Here is a 17,803-nt window from a genome sequence, read left to right as displayed (position 1 = left end):
CTATAATATAATGGGTTACACATGAAACATGGAGTCAGTTGATTATTTCCATTGCACACTGCACTGAAACCTTATTAGACTTCATCTGCATGCAATTAAGTTTAATTCCTCTTTAATAGAAGACATTAAGAGAAGACGTGCAGTAGATATGCAGACAGATTAAAAACAGCACTTCAAGAGTATCTGAGTGTTGTTTTTTTTCCTTCAGTAAGAGGCTGCTTAGTGTTTCTTTGACTTTTTCTTATCTCTGCAGCCTCAACATTACTGTCACACTGCTCTGTGACAAATTCCAACACAACAATAAGAGGCGCCTTACTCTTACTACGGATTAGCTTGAAGATTATTCCATAATTAACCCATATCAGCCTCACCCAGTCTGTGCTGAATGGTGCCCAATTGGACACCGAAGGCTCTGACATCATCATCATGGTAGGGTTTGCACCGCCTCCAGACGCTGTTTCCTCAAGACACACAGCAGTGACATCTGCTGAGAGGGAGGAGAAACACGATGATGATGATGCTCGGAAGAGGAGACAAAACAGCTGGGAAAGGAGAGATGTTTGAGTCTGCGGGGCGATATTGTTGTAAATTAAAATATCCACAAACAACACAATGATCTAATGCTGGTTTTGTTTTGGGGTTTAGATTTTGTTACAATATCTTCTTTCAGCTTTCACAAGAAGACTTTCATTGTCACGCTGTTTATTGCAATGCTGAAACAAGTTATCAATTAATCAATTAGTCAATTTACTGACATATTAATAATTGTGCCAGTACCAGCCTCTCAAATGCGTCAGTTTTATATCATTATAAATGGAATAGTTTTGGTTTTGGACCAAACAAGCACAAGTGAGGCCTCTGAGAAATTCTTACGCCCATTTCTTTCTATTATCTCTCAAGACAAACTAAACAATTGATTGATTAATTGACAAAATGATCAACAGGTAAACTGATTTATTATTTTATACCAAACCATCCAGTATTAAATAAATATCCAGATCTGTTACTTCAGTAAAAGTAGCAACACCACAATTTAAAATACTCTAATACAAGTAAAACCCATGCTTTAAAAGTATAAGCTGTTAAGTTTTATATAATTATCTATGTATTACATTCTTGGATTATTATGAATGCTGTATTAAAATAAAGCAATCTTCTACAGTGCAGCTGGTTAGAGTTAATGTCTTAATTGTATATTGTTGGGTAGATTATACAGTACAGTAATAGCAATGCATTACTCATAATAGGTTTTGTATAGAATCATTTCATCTGCAAAGTGATTAGTAACACAAGTGGTACATAAAGTGAGAGAAAGTTACTCTATTTCCATCTGAAATGTAGAGAAATACTGATGTGTAGTAAAATACAAGTAGCATACCTCAGAATAGGTAAGAGATGATCGCTCTCTGTTGTTACAAAGTGTGATTAATGGAGTATTCAATATACAAATATGAGTACAAAAAGAGTTTTAATAGGTCATTCATGCATTATAAAAATGACATTTACTCCAGAAAATATGACTAGACATTTAGTGTGGACTGTCATGCATGACCAGTGTATAAGATAATTAATCATAGAGCCCCATTCTGCACTCACAATGTTTTGTAATGAGCATCAATTTGACGTTTTTATTGGTGAAATCCTGTTTCAGTGTTGTCGTTTTTCAGTGGATTTGACTCAATGTAAGAAGACAACAGGAAAAAGCATCTGTATGCAGCCTCAGTTATCCAAATGTTTAGGAACACATTCATTTTTCAGCATATTTCAATCCTTTGTGAAAAAATAATTTGCCATCCTTGAGCTTGATTCAGCAATCATGTTGGTCGTAAGTGCTGAATAAAGACTTTACAGGCTGTTTGTTGGGTATAGAGACCTGATTATTCACTATTACACTATTATGTTAAAGTATCTTGTTCCCTCAGCTGGTTGTTTGAGCTTCACTGTGCAGAATGGTGTAGTATGTGCAGAGTTTGACACTAGAAGACATTCATCGACTGAAATTGAAAGTTTCTATGTGCTTACTCAAAATCTAGTTTTAAGGGGCCCGACTTATGATAACACAAATAGTTTGGGGCCAATCTTGTTCCAATATTCAACTTACAGGCTACCAGTGCACAAAACACATAGACAATGGATTTTACAGTTGAAGACATCTTGGGTCCAGCAGTTAAACTTCTGAAATTATATATTAAAATGTGTAAAAATATTTACATTGGATAGTTTTCATTTAAGACAAACTTGTGTAAAACATGTTATATAAATAAATAAAATATAAATCTAAATGTTAAATATTTTTTAGTTTTTAAATTTAAATGTTTTTTGTCTCAATTTAACATTTAGACTTTTGTGATGTGAGAAAAGTGAGCTAAATATTCAAAATATATCAGCTATAAATTGTAATTTCACCCTATATTGAAGGGGTTAGACAACTCTGGTTCACACTCCAACATTTCAGGTGGCGGTAAAGCACCTTAACACTATTTACCACCTGCTATCAAACCGGAAAAAGAAGAAGGACAAAAAACTACAAATTATACAAATCTAACTACAACTCCCATAAATCGACGCGGCGAACGTAACAGGGAGCTTACGTACGTTACGCGTTACGTGCTCTCCCAGCTTCCGGTTTGGAGTGTTAAATGGATACATGACACAGTTGTTTGGTGGAGGAAGGAAGGACGCTCTCTCTCTCTTTTTTTAAGGGGAAATCCTGCTACAAGAACTTACCGACGGTGGGTTTTAAACATTTTTAAGCGGCTGACAGCACCGTGTGGAGCCGGTTAGTAAGAGGATGGAGGCGGTGCCGAGGATGCCGATGATCTGGCTGGATCTGAAGGAGGCTGGTGACTTCCAGTTCAGCCCGTCCGTCAGACAGGTAGGTGAGCTTTAAAAAGGGTTGTTGTTAGGAGGAAAAGGAGCAACAGGGCTTGAGTGGAAAGTCAACACAAACAAAGAGTATAAACCTGGTAACCTGACACTTAAATTAACTAAGCTTTTACTCTCTTTTCCTGCTAAACAGCTAGCTAGCTCTCTCTCTCCACCTCTCCCTCCTCCTCTCTCTCTCTCTTCTGACCACCGCCTTTTGTTTACCAACACTAGCTTCTTGTTAAGAGACAAAACTACTATCTTAGAAAGCTCAAGGTCATAATTAGACATGAATATAAACTTAAAAATCGTGTGTAAACAGAAGCACAAAATAGCTAATAAAGTAGCCGAGCCTGTCTCCCTCCTTCACGGCCCAGAAAGACTGTCGACATGAAAATAATAAACAGTGATCTCATTGTCACATGAACCAGGTGCTACAACAACAACTACTACTCCAAAAAACAGACAAGTGCTTTATTAAAAACAACTCTGAGTGGATTGTGATGATTTATTGCTGTCATATCTTTCCCTTATTTTAGACTACTTTGGGAAAATGTAGTGTTTTAATCCTCTAAATATGACTTTTACTGTACTATTACTATTACTATTTTTTTAACTAAAGTTTATATTCTTAAGCAAAAAAACAAACAACAAACTTTTCAGATCTGACCATCTACACCAAACAATATACTTCAATATCTAATCAATCTATCAAAGAAGACATGTGGATTATTAAAAACAACTCTGAGTGGATTGTGATGATTTATTGCCATCATATCTTTCACTTATTTAAGTTAAGTTTTGGGAAAATATAGTGTTTATTAAAACAAGATCAGAAATAAGGCATTTGAACAGCTGTAGTGACATAAATAATTTAATTTTAAAGCCTTTTGCAGATGGTTCATTAAGTGTAAGTGGCTTTATTAAAAGATAATGACATTTTCCGCTCTGACTAATTCTTTTTTTATTACAACCTTTAGTCATCCTGGTGTTTGGTTATAGGTTGTAAACTTGTTGTATACTTGATTCAATTACGTTTATGTGTATATATATACATAACAAAGGTTACCTGCTGCCAACAGTGGTGGAAAGTAACCAAATATATTTACCCAAGTAGTGGACTTCAGTACAATGTTGCAGTGCTTATACTTCACTTGAGTATTTTTCATGTTATTTTACTTTATACTTCCACTTCACTACATTACAAGAGGGAAATATTGCACTTTTTTCTCCACTAAGATAAGATAAGATGTATGTTAATTGATCTCACTTGGGAGAAATTCAAATTGACACAGCAGTACAGTAAGGGTGAAAGTAATAAAATAAATAAAATAAAATGCAATACTATAGACAGCTAACAATATCTGCTTAGATAAATGTGCAATATGCAGATTATTTGACATCTTTAATGATAATACTAATACTGCTAATAATTATAATATCAATGGTAATACTTTTTTTCTATAGCACCTTTCAAAATAAGAGTTACAAGGTTCTTCTCTATAAAGATAAAACAACATAGAAACAGAACAACAGAAAAATGATAAAGTGTTAATATTCAGATGTTAGTCTGCACAGATGGGTTGCATTGACAGTAAAACAGTAACAGCCTGACCCTCTGTGTGTTTTAAGCCTGGACTGTATAACTTTTAACAACATAATATAGGAGTTAAGAGGTCTGAAATGTAAAATCATAGCCGAACCATGCAGGAATATTAAATCGAATTCTTCTATAATGATTCCACCACAACAGGACAGATGTGTTTCATTACGTCAGGTGTTTGTAAGAAGTCTTGCTGCACCAACAGTAGAGCGGCAGCTGCTGCATCATTTAGACCAGTAAATAATGAATTACAGTAGTCCAGCGGGCCTTTTACAGTGAGGCAGGATTTAGGGTTGGTGAGGTAACCGCCGTACATCGTCATAGTAACTTCAGAGGATCGACCACAACATTTAAACACCCCGAAAACTGACCAATCAGATCCGGAACTAAAGATGAATTAACAATATAGATTTCTTCAGGTCAGTAGAAACCTGTTATTGATCCAGACTTTCTATTTCCACTCTAGATTTAAAACAGAACTTCTAACAAACAGATAATCCATAACACTAAATAATGATGATTTTAGCTGCATTTTAAATGATGCAAAGTAGATTTTTTTATCCTTGATGTGATACCTGACAGTGCGGATGATTTTACACTAAAGCTCACAATGACATGACTGTGACGATAACTGGAAATAAAAACCTAAAATTGTCTATAAATAATAATGTGTAACACTGTTGTAATTATAAATGGGGTCAAATATGTCCACGTTTTGCTTCGGTAGCAGAAACAGTCTTAAGTTTCTTTTTTATGCAACATATTCAGGTGGTTTCTTCATCATCCAAATAAACAGCAAAAAATACACAGTCTGTACTTAAGTCATTAAATAATAATACAGCATTATTATATTTATTTTAACCCTTACATCCTGTTCATATTCTGGCTCATAATTAGTCTCTACACCATAAGCAGAGACATTTTATAGAATACAATGAATATAACATGTTTGAATGCTGATTCTTTTAATAAACACAGTCCAAACTTGTACATTATTATATATAAAAGTTCACACACTTTTTTGGCTTTTGGTCCCTTAAAAACCCCCAAAATCAGTGTGTATTAGGATCTCCTTGTGAAGCTTTTAAATATCTGAGTTGTTTGCACTTCCACTAAAGAGACATTTCCTCTCCAAATTTCCCCTCACATGGTTTCAAATAAATATTTGAGGTGAAACTCTCCAATATCCAAACTCTCTAAATGTCTGTATACATGTAGCACTGTCTGTGTTTTTTTTCTTTCTTTCCTACTCAGTCGATCATCTCAACACCTCTTTACTTTTATCTTGTGACCCTTTTTAAAGCAGGAGCAGCTCCACATTGACCAGCTACAATAAAATATCAGTCACAGAGCGCTTCAGGAAGGCACGAAGGAAGGAAAGGAGTAAGGAGGGAGGAAGGAAGGAAGGAAGGAAAGGAGTAAGGAGGGAGTGAGGAAAGGAGTAAGGAGGAAGGAAGAAAGAAGGAAAGGAAGGAAGGAAGGAAGGAAAGAAAGAAAGGAGTAAGGAAGGAAGGAAAGGAGGGAGGGAGGAAAAGAGGAAGGAAGGAAGGAAAGGAGTAAGGAGGGAGTGAGGAAAGGAGTAAGGAGGGAGGGAGTGAGGAAGGAAGCAAGGAAAGAAAGGAGTAAGGAAGGAAGTATGGAAGGAGGGAACATACATAGCCTACTGTACTTTTATTAAGTACTGTTCATATTCTGACTCATAATTAGTCTCTACACCGATTCATATTCATAAATTCTCCCATCAGTCATTAATAAATATTTGATTAATCTTATGGACATTCACAATCACTTTTTTATGGTCCAGGAACATTTTATACATTATGATGAATAAAACAACATGTTTTAAGGCTGGTTTTTAAATTTGTTTAAACACAGGTTAAATTTCTACATTTACATTCATAAAAATGTGTATCAGCTGCACAAAAACTTAAAAAAAGATGCATTTTATTTCCATTTTTGTATATTGTGGGTCACATTAGCAAAAGTATATCTTAAAGAAATGTGAATATGGTGTTTTTAAAGCTCTAAAATGTAGAAAAGGATCAAATTTGACCCTGAATAGTATGTAAGGGTTAAACACAGGACTTTTACTTCAGTATTTTTTACATTGTGGTTTTCATACTTTTACTCAGGTTAAGGATCTGAATACTTCTTTCACAACTTCCTAAAAAAAAAAGGGAAGAAAAAAACGATGAAATCAACAGTGTGACTTGTCATGAAGCATGGATATACATTTTATTTACAATTTATTCTTGTAGTTACATTCACAGGAAATGAAAAATAAAAGCAGTCACCAAGTTACACCTGTTAACCATTAAACAGGCAACACCCTGTTAGCAGCATGATTGGTCAATACTTTGATAGAAATGATAAAAATGAGTATGTGTAATGATATTAATGAGAATGTATCACTTCTCTTTATCAAATAAAACATTTAATTGAGCATTTTTATACCTTTTTTTTTTAATAGAGGCAACATATCCTACACCACACTAATGTGATGATAACATAAAAAATATAGTAAGGTAATAAAAATGACATCATACACAGGAGGAGATGTGGATGTTATGACTTCATTCAGCGCTTTTAAAGTGTGTCCTTGGGGGGAAACTTAATGTGTGTGTCTGAGGTGCAGCGCAGTAGGTTAGGGTTTATTCTCTGTCTGCTCAGTGATATAAAAACATGATATACAGTCACACAAGATTCACTGTCAGATGATATTAAAGAAAAAAAAAGGTGTTTAACAGTCAGATTAATTCACTTTTCATCTTAACCCTCCTGTTGTCCTCGGGTCAAGGGAGGGAAGGACGGAAGGAAGGAAGGAAGGGAGGAAGGAAGGAAGGGAGGAAAGGAGGAAGGAAGGAAGGAAGGAAGGAATGAATGAATGAAGGAAGGAAGGAGCAAGGAGGAAAAGATGAAGGAAGGAAAGGAGCAAGGAGGAAAAGAGGAAGGAAGTAAGGAAAAGGAGTGAGGAGGAAGGAAGGAAGGAAGGAAAGAAAGGAGTGTGGAAAGAGGAGGGAGCAAAGGAAGAGGGAAGGAAAAAATAAAGAAAAACGAAGGAAAGAAGGAACAGTCAAAACAAATGGGTCAATTTGTCAATAACCCTAACCCTAACCCGAGAGGATGACACAAAGGTTAAATAGAAAATATAATCCTGCTGTTTTTAAAAATCAGATTATAAAACTTAAAAGCACAATTAATGATTCACATTCTCCGTTTCATCTTTTTATCTGATGACCCATTTTCTCGCTCCTTCCTGAAGAAGATAAAATAACAGATCTTTGACCTCTTGGCTAACTGGAAACCCTTAATGAAATACTCCTGTGAAGAACTGAGACATACAGTCACCATTAGACTGACCGTATATGATTATTTCTCAGTGACTTTATTATGCTACAACCAGAAAAATACAGGAAACGTAAGTGTAATGTAATGTAAGTGTTAAAAACAGAAACAAAGCTATTTTATTTTGAAAATTCTTGGTTTTTAACATTTTGTGTACATATTTCCTGTATTTTCTGTTTGTATCTTAACCCTTAACCAATGAAAGCTGTCTTCTTATATTCATAGATTTTGCTTCATCTGCAGTAACTTTTTTTTGGTTGTAAATTAGTTGATTTCATGTTATTATAATGTAAATTGCAGTTTTCGTAATAAAGATTCAAGATTCAAGAAGTTTATTGTCATATGCATAGTAAAAACACACAACAGTAACACATGACAAAAATGATGCACACAACAATATTATATTAAAGTTTATAGTTTAAAAGATAAAAAAATCAAGTTACATGAACCCCCCCCCCCCCGAAAAAAAAAACACTATTTGAAGAGATATATGTTTATGTTATTAGTTTAACAGCATTAGAAAAGGATGATTATGTGATGATTTATGATTTTTTTTTATACAGAATACATCATTTTATTCACTCACCTTTTGTAAAATACATATATTTTAAATTGAATACCCAAACGTATACTGTCTATCTGTTTGGACATGTAAAAAAAAACCTCAAGTTCAAATAATTTATTTATTTTATTATTATTATTTATTTATATTTATTAAAATATCCTGACTGAAGTTATCATAATTCATGCATGGAAAGGTTAATAAAGAGACCAGAAAATAAACACGGATGGTCATTAAAACAATAAAACAGTACTATATGCTCTATTTTAGTCTTCTTCTTTCTCTCTTTTAATTAATTAATTTATTTTTTATTTCATTTTATTTTTATTATAATTGGGTTTTCTTGTTTTTAATTGTATGTTTTAATTTTTCGAATTTTCACTATTATTGGGTTTTATGTTCTTTTTTAATTGTATGTTTTTATGCTTCCAATTGCTACTATTAAATGATCTATGTAAAGTACATTGAGTATTAAATGTGCTATATAAATAAATAAAGTTACCTTGCCTATACATTATTAAAAGTTGTAAATAAAGGTTTACAGTGTCTCCCTTTTTCTACTCAGATTATTATTTAAAATTATTTCTAAATTAGCGATCATTTCCTTTATTTACCGCAGAGTGAAGGAGACATCTGCACATATTTAGCCTCAGTAGAATCAGAAACAAGACAATGGCCTTTCTCATTTCTTATTGCTGTGTCATTGTGCGTCTTTGTGACCTTCCTGCTGCCGTGATTTCATTATAAACTAGACACAAAAGCGCTGGTTAAAAGATTGAGTATGTCTGCAGGGTTGTTCACCTCTTGACCTGGCATTTAAGTAGCTTGCTGCTTATTAAGGTGACTCGGCCGTCTTGGGGACAGAGGGGGAAAGTCTTGGCAAAGCATGATGGGAGAGTTGGAGAATCTAATCTCATTAGCTCAGGAGCAAAGATTAGTATAATGATTAATTAGCCGTTATATATGTACTTTACAGACCTTTTTGAGTTTTGGTTTCTCAGGTATTATACTCTCTCTTCTCTCTCCTCTAGTTTATTTTGAAGAACTACGGAGAAAATCCAGACAACTACAACGAGCAGCTGAAGAAGCTGGAGACGCTGCGACAGGTAGGCGCCGTGTGACACAGCAGGGATAGTTTCCTTAATCTGCTCTGGCTCCTCACTGCTCCTCACTGCTCCTCACTGCCGGCCTGTTGGTTTGTTTTTCTGCACTTAATGAATTGAAATGTATTGATGGGACGGACAGAAGGAGCTGCAATGACACTGATATTATTTATTATGGTGATAAAAGGTTTTCTTTTCCACATCTTTCAGGGCTAAACTTTGTGTTTGTGCTTCTTTTTTTTAATCAAATGTTTTCTCTTACCTAGTAAAATACTTTTTCATTATTGGTTTGCCTTTTTTCTTTCTTCTTTTGGAAACCACTGTTTTTCTGCACAATGAAGGAAAAAAGAGAAAGAAAATTATTAGTTGGTGTCATGTGGAGGAAAAGGAAAGGAAAATAAATAATGCATCAATGATATATTTGATACTAAAACTAAACCTAAAAAATGTGTTAATTCTTAAAATGTGTTAAAATATTAGCAGTTTAATATGCTTAAAGTTGAGTTTCAGATGTTGCATTGCTAGATTAAACAATCAAAGCTCCTCAAAGTTCAATAATGTGTAAAAAAAAAAAAAAAAAAAAAAAGAAGAATCAAATAAACAAAAAAAGTTCTGATAAATATAAAAAAGCATCACTGGTAATAGAAATCACAGTTTTTCTGCACAATAAAGGAAACAGAGAATAAAAGTATTGGTTGGTGTCAGATAAATGACCCCCCAAAAAATATGAGTGATTGTACATTATAGTGTTCATTTCTAGTAGTACCTGTGCTGCTATGATGATAATGATGATAATAATAAGAATGATATGATGAAATAAAATGAAATGAAATAAAAAGACTGTAACAATGAACTAACGACATCACATAAAAGCTAGTCTGTTCAGATATATTAAATTATACATATTTATATATTTTTTATATTATGTTATTACAACGGGAAACATTTCCTTGCTTGAGAGCCAGAATTATTTAATTTACTCAAAGCCGAGTTTCAGATGTTGCATTGCTAGATCAAAACTCCTCAAAGCCCTTTAATGAAGCCTGTTTAAAAAAAAAAAAAAAAAAAAGGGGGATTCAAAATAAAATAAAAAATGCATCAAACTAACACAATATGCTATTTTTTTCAATACTAGGCATTCATGGTGTCAAAGATGAAGAGCTAAAAATATAAATCTTTTTCCAGTTTCATGACCGTGCTACTGGAATCATTAAATTAGTTATACATGTATTTTTTTCTGCTAATACTGATTATGATTATTGAATTTAGTCAGAAGGCAACATGTTGTTGATTAAATGTATTTCATGAAACACATTTAATCATCTGTAAAGTCAGGTAGCACAACATCAACCTGATTACTGGTCTCACAGTGTCTTCTGCTTCTTCATGCACGTATCTGCAACCCGATGTGTCCAGTCTGTTTTCTTCTGACTTGCACTTTGTGTGTCGTGCCGTGAATGATGCCAGAGCAGCCCCGAGCCTCCACACATCCAGTGTGACACAGACGTGCTGCTTTTCTAACTCACTCGGTGAAAACAGCGTTATTAACCCTCCTGTCGTCCTCCCGGGTCAAATTGACCCCATCTCTTTTGACTGTTCCTTCTTTCCTTCCTTCCTCTCTCTTTCTTTCATTTTTCCTTTGTTTTTCCCCTCCTTCCTTCCTTCCTTCCTTCCTTCCTTCCTTCCTTCCTTCCTTCCTTCCTTCCTCCTTTCCTCCCTCCCTCCCTCCTTACTGCTTTCCTCCCTCCCTCCTTACTCATTTCCTTCCTTCCTTCCTTCCTTCCCTCCTTCCCTCCTTCCTTCCTTCCTTCTTCCTTTCCTCACTCCCTCCTTACCCCGGTGTGTTTCCACTTCTTTGTTTCTAGTGGCTACTTGATGTTTAGGTAAATTGGCAGATAGGTAGGATGATGTGTGAAAGGCGGAATCTAACAAATCACAAACACACTTATTTATCCTTTTTAATGGAGTGAAATGCATCTCTTTTTCCTGTAATAGCCACACATTTTTAATTCCAGTGCTTCACAACAGCAGAACTCACTATGACATAAGATACAGTTAAAATAATCAGTGATGAGGATGTTAACATGGGTGTGTGTGCGGTCTTTCCTCAGGCTGTTAATATCCTGAGAGGAATCCTAATGGAAGATGAGTAGAGTCCGATGCTCAGTCTAACAGCTGAGTGAGATCTTGTGTGTATTTCCGCTCAGTGCTGGTGTTCGGTTGCCACGTTGCACATCCATCCTTGCTCTGATCCCAGTTCAAGTAAAAAATGACACAATGAATTATCAATTCTTATCATTGAAAGCCCAAATTTATGGATTGTAAGGATTGTAGGAAGGATTATATGGTGAGCTGAGTAATTTTACTGTTTGCATAGCTGTGATTCAGTTGCAAAGCAGAGGTAAAAAAAAACAAAAACAGCTGGTTAAACACAAAAGAAACTCAGTGTGTGTGTGTGTGTGCGTGTGCGTGTGCGTGTGCGCACTCCGCAGGGTGCGGTGAATGTGACGAGGGATTTCGAAGGTTGCAGCACACTGAGGAAGTACTTTGGTCAGCTGCATTACCTCCAGAGCCGCGTACCCATGGGAACGGGCCAGGAGGCTGCCGTGCCCATCTCATGGTAAAACACACACACACACACACACACACAAACTTCTCCAGAGCTCAGTCTCAGAAGCCATCGGCTACATGCCTGAGGAGGATTTAGCCTCGGGGGGGCCATGGCTAATATTTGGAGATTTCCAGTGTTGCAAGCAGATATCCGGATAACAGATGATGGATAGCCAAGGCCAACACTTTCTCTTCTGTGTGCTGAGAGCGATTTACAGACTGATTAACAAACAGATATGTGGAGATGAAAGCAGATAAATATATAATAGATGGGTCAATACACAATACACACACAGGAAGTGATATGCACTTATTTACGTATTTAATGTATTTTAAGTATGACTTCATGGAGTTTATGGATTCTATGATTTTTATGTAATTTCTGTCTATTGTATGTCTGTTATTAGACAATTTTCCACCATGGGAGACAATTAAGTTTTATTCTATTCTATTTCGGCCAATGCATTCTCCTTACCTGCGTACAACGAAAGCCTGCTAAAACATGATTGTAGGCAAGAGGTCAAAATTTTGGTAATACAAGCGTTCTGGTTTCCCTTTGAAGTCCGAGAAGTGTTGACCAGCATTCATATCCAGATATCTGTTTATAGAGATTATCTAGAGATTATTTTGGCTTTGCTCTGGATAAAAAAGTTCAGTCACTGCCCTCAATTTTCATGTACAGTGAATCTTGCAATCCAGTGAAATATCTAATGATCTGTCCTCTGTTAGGACTGTGTCAGAGCATTGTTTCATTTCTGGTTTTGTTGCAGCAGATTGGAGAATATCTTCCTGTTATTGTTATTAAAAACAATCACCCGGTCATGTCTTCCTTCTCTAATGTGAATTAACATCCTCCTTCACTACAGCAGCATTAAACCTGTAAAATAAGATATTGTGCACATTAATATTTACCTAAGACATTTAATTTAGCAAATGATATGTAAAATAGCCTGTAACTAGTATGTCTTATTTTGTAGTTGTGTCATTTTTCAAATAGATATCTCATTTTATACCTCATTTAACTCGTGTTTTAATGGTTTTCTCTGTAATATACTCCCCCCCCCCCCCCCCCCCCCCCATCATTAATGTTCAGGACTGAGATCTTCTCTGGAAAAACGGTCACCCATGATGACATCAGCTATGAGCAAGCATGCATCCTCTATAATCTTGGTGAGTGAAGTCACGTAGAGTAATTTATACTTTTGTTTTAAACTTGGCGAGTCAGCAGTTAAATTGGCTAGCGAGAAATAATTCATTAAAAGGCCTGGAAGAAAAAAATGAGAGGTTTCAGATTTAGATTAGATTTCCTCTTTTCTCTTGTTATACATAGATTAGAAGAAAAAGGGGAAGCTTATCAATTAAAGGAAACGGAAAGGTTAATCTTCAAACCTCACTGAATGTATTTAATCATCTGTAGGCGCCTTGCACTCCATGTTGGGAGCCATGGATAACAGAGTATCTGAGGAGGTACGACACACTAACATGCACTCACAACAGACACACACATATACCGCACACACACCATCCAAATCTCACCAACTTTTTGAACAGCCTACTTTGGCACTAAATATTGCCACTTAAAGTAGAAATATTAATGCATAATATGTACTTTTAAAAAGGGCTGGGCGATTATGGCAAAAATAAAAATCACAATTAATTGAACATTCAACCTCGATTACGATTAATGAATGATTATCTCCACCCTTGATGAACAATTATGTATTTTCACAGTTTCTTTAGTTCAGTATTTTCCACTCCTGCCCTCACACATGAGGATCTTTAGGGAGTGAAAATAAAGATGTTTTAAGGTGTGACGCTGTGGTTAATGTCTAGTTTACTTGATTATAACTATGTAAAGATCATGGTTTGGGTTAAAATGATCACTGGAGACAAGTTTTCATATTCCTTAAAGATATGCAACCTTTGCTGTCATGGCAACAGTGAACACCACAATTAATTGACATGAGCAAGATTAAGTTGATTAGAGTTTTAAATGTCGATTTCAATTATTTTTCGATTAATTGCCCAGCCCTACTAACATGCCCTCACAACAGACACACACACACGTACCGCACACACACCATCCAAATCTCACCGACTCCCTGTTCTCCGTCCAGGGCATGAAAGTGTCGTGCACACACTTCCAGTGCTCGGCCGGAGCTTTCTCCTACCTGCGAGATCATTTTAGTCACAACTTCAGCGTGGACATGAGCCACCAGATCCTGAACCTCAACATCAACCTTATGCTGGTAGGTTTACACACATGCTCCTTTCCTTTTATATTAAGTTATATACACACTATAAAATGTCTCATTAATCTGTGTGTGTGTGTGTGTGTGTGTGTGTGTGTGTGTGTGTGTGTGTGTGTGTGTGTGTGTGTGTGTGTGTGTGTGTTGCAGGGTCAGGCTCAGGAGTGTCTTCTGGAGAAATCCATGTTGGACAACAGGAAAAGCTTTCTGGTTGCTCGCATCAGCGCTCAGGTTGAATTCTTATCTTTTTAAATATGAACTACATTAAAATATATCACTAGTTTTTAAGATATGAGGGGTTAATATCTCTGCATGTGGTGCTACAGGTGGTGGATTACTATAAAGAGGCCTGCAGGGCTCTGGAGAACTCGGAGACGGCCTCAATGCTCGGAAAGATTCAGAAGGACTGGAAGAAACTGGTTCAGATGAAGATCTACTACTTTGCTTCGATCGCTCATGTGAGTCAAATGGGAGGAAGGAAGGAACGGAGAGTGGTTGTACACTCTGTGTATGAGCATGTTTATATACTCATATATGCTCATACACATAGACACACACACACACACACACACCATCGATCTTTGTCTCATTTCCTCTCTCTCTCTCTCTCTCTCTACAGCTCCATATGGGAAAACAGGCTGAGGAGCAGCAGAAGTTTTGGAGAGCGGGTACAAGCAAAGCTTCACATAGAGGACTTTTTTTGACATGCAACTTTGATCTGTACTGTTGTTGCTAGTGTTTGCAGACAGAAGTGAAATTCTTGCATGAATTTGTGCAGAATTATCACATATTTAAAAAGTGTACTCAAGAATTGCCAAAAATTGCGAAAATTTCAAATCCTTATAATTTTATCTGCAAAAATGGAAAGACGAGCCTTTTTAATTTTATAGCTTATAGCTATGTTGGGAAGCTCTGTTCCTCATGCTGTATATTTTCCTCATCAAGGTTCTGCAGTTGCCTGAATTCGGGGGGGGGGGGGGGGGGGGTTACATACTTAAAACAGCGGCTGACACAAATGCTCACAAACAGGATTTCTCGAGATCCCAAAAGATCACTAAACTCAGTTTTACTTTTCCTGTAACATATTAAAAGCTCACAGTTTTAAATATTACCACAATTTATCACTAATGGAAAATGAAAGTTTTAGCTCAGTGTTACCTGTAATTTTGGGCCACATTAATCACACAAACTGGTTTAAATATTGTATTTAATGTTATAAGAAGTTGCTTCTCCATCAGCAAAAAGCCTGAAATACAAATATGTTTTTAACCTTTTTTCTGACATTTATTTTTCTTGCTTATGTAAATCGTCTTTGTCCAACAGTTAGCGTACCTCCAGAGCTCCCTGGACAAACTGAATGAAGCCATCAAACTGGCCAAGGTAAAGATGGATTTACTCTTCAGCAACACATTTAATATAATTTAAGTGCTGCTGTAAACTGTCTTCATGTGTTTGTCCGCTTTGTATAAATTAAACTCTCCTCTGTCTTGTCTCGGTATAAACAGGGTCAACCTGACAGCGTGCAAGAGGCTTTGAAGTTCACCATGGATGTTATCGGTGGAAAGTGAGAAATGAATCTGATGTTGTCACAGTTTGACATTTTCACATAGTTTCACTGATGATCGAACCCCTGAAGGAAATGAGTACAAATGTTTTTCCTTTGAACTTTCAGGTTTAATTCTGCTAAAAAGGACAATGACTTCATCTATCATGAGACGGTTCCTTCTCTGGAAACTCTGGCCTCTGTCAAAGGTAACAGGAACGTTCAGTATGTTCAGTTTCCTGCATTCACAGACTGATTTCATCACTTTGTTCATGCAAAACAGGTTTTGCATATAGTTGGATTTAGCTGGATGTGGCTATGCAGAGGGCTATGAATAGCATCTGAGTGTAAGTTCCTGTTAGATTAAAACTGGGATCACCTATGTTTATTGTGACATGCTGAACGTTATAAGTGAGTGAACTTTTAAGGGTGACTCAAGTGTTTCTGATACAGTTTTGTTATTCAGGTCATACCTACATAGCCTCTGATTGCAGCCACATTTCTGTATTTGAAGCCAAATTTAATGCACAGTACTGCTAGTAAAACTCAAATTCTCTTTGGTAGCTGGTTTAAATGTTTTAAAATCAATATGGACTCTGTGTGTGTGATTGTCTAATCAAGAATGTGTAAATCCCCAATATACAGGATCTAAAGGGAAAAAACTCCTAAAAAAATCCCAACCCTTATTTAAATCTTCATTTAATCAGGAAGTATTATTGAGATTGAGATCTTGTTTTCAAGAGGAGACCTAAGAACAAACAACATTCAGCGAACAGAAACAGCACAGCTAAGACCAGATAGCCACAATCAACAAATAATTCATAAAAACAGCTACAAGAGTCAGAAAAATATCCGATATTAAGTTTTTAAATCTCCAAGGTGTATGAAACGCACCTTGATTTACAGTTCATAACAAGATTTCAACATCAAGAGGTGCATAGTACTCTAAACCAGTTCTTCTAAGGTTAGTGAGCATGTAAGTGATGTCTAAGGTGAAATAGCTACTGCATCTTCAATAGGCAAAAAAAGAAGAGACCCTCTGCTGATGATTATATTTATTATTTAAAAAGTGTATATGTTGCTCTGCTAGTAAAAACAAACACTCTGCTTTTCCAGGTGCTCCACTGGTGAAAGCTCTGCCGGTCAACCCCACTGACCCCTCTGTCACTGGACCAGACCTGTTTGCCAAGCTGGTGCCCATGGCTGCCCATGAAGCCTCTTCTCTTTACAGGTATGAGTATATATCAGTGTGTTCAGTCAGCCTCCGTTTATAGAGTATATGTAGAAGGAGAGTCTGTGTTGATCTGCCTCTCTCTCTCTCTCTCTCTCTCTCTCTCTCTCTCTCTCTCTCTCTCTCTCTCTCTCTCTCTCTCTCTCTCTCTCTCTCTCTCTCTCTCTCTCTCTCTCTCTCTCTCTCTCTCTCTCTCTCTCTCTCTCTCTCTCTCTTCTCTCTCTTCTCTCTCTCTCTCTCTCTCTCTTCTCTCTCTCTCTCTCTCTCTCTCTCTCTCTTCTCTCTCTCTCTCTCTCTCTCTCTCTTCTCTCTCTCTCTTTATTCAGTGAGGAGAAGGCGAAGCTGCTGAGAGACGTCATGATTAAGATTGAAAGCAAGAATGAAACACTAGAGTGAGTATAATGTGTTTCTGCTTCACTGTGCACTAAAATAAATAAGTCAGCTGCTAATTATGCACTTCTTACTTGCAAAAGAAGTAAACTTAAGTGATTATGATAATGCCATAAATTCATTCTGATAAAAATGATAACAGATTCTGAAAATCCAGTGTTTTTGAATAATATAACACCTTATATATTTGCACAATATGTTATATATTGTGTGATTGGATAAGTTATTGCATGTGTAATGTTTCTATGTAATATTTTGAATCATTATGTAGGGCTGGGCAATTAATCGAAAAATAATCGAAA

General features: G+C 36.1%; 1 protein-coding gene across 1 annotated transcript in view; it reads left to right on the top strand.

The window, feature by feature from the left end:
- The first annotated feature begins 2,664 nt into the window (after window positions 1-2,664).
- The window catches only part of ptpn23a (protein tyrosine phosphatase, non-receptor type 23, a), a 26,475-nt gene continuing 11,336 nt past the window's right edge, over window positions 2,665-17,803 (top strand). The window contains exons 1-14 of the mRNA XM_053327313.1: window positions 2,665-2,875; window positions 9,407-9,481; window positions 11,971-12,098; window positions 13,182-13,258; window positions 13,506-13,555; window positions 14,206-14,337; window positions 14,488-14,568; window positions 14,664-14,795; window positions 14,957-15,001; window positions 15,661-15,717; window positions 15,843-15,901; window positions 16,010-16,089; window positions 16,997-17,111; window positions 17,438-17,503. Coding sequence (XP_053183288.1) covers window positions 2,792-2,875; window positions 9,407-9,481; window positions 11,971-12,098; window positions 13,182-13,258; window positions 13,506-13,555; window positions 14,206-14,337; window positions 14,488-14,568; window positions 14,664-14,795; window positions 14,957-15,001; window positions 15,661-15,717; window positions 15,843-15,901; window positions 16,010-16,089; window positions 16,997-17,111; window positions 17,438-17,503 — 1,181 coding nt within the window. The 5' untranslated portion in view covers window positions 2,665-2,791. The remainder of the gene's footprint in view (window positions 2,876-9,406; window positions 9,482-11,970; window positions 12,099-13,181; window positions 13,259-13,505; window positions 13,556-14,205; window positions 14,338-14,487; window positions 14,569-14,663; window positions 14,796-14,956; window positions 15,002-15,660; window positions 15,718-15,842; window positions 15,902-16,009; window positions 16,090-16,996; window positions 17,112-17,437; window positions 17,504-17,803) is intronic.

This window comes from Scomber japonicus, chromosome 10, assembly GCF_027409825.1.
Source record: "Scomber japonicus isolate fScoJap1 chromosome 10, fScoJap1.pri, whole genome shotgun sequence".
Lineage (NCBI taxonomy): Eukaryota > Metazoa > Chordata > Actinopteri > Scombriformes > Scombridae > Scomber > Scomber japonicus.
This window is presented reverse-complemented; position numbering and strand designations above follow the sequence as displayed.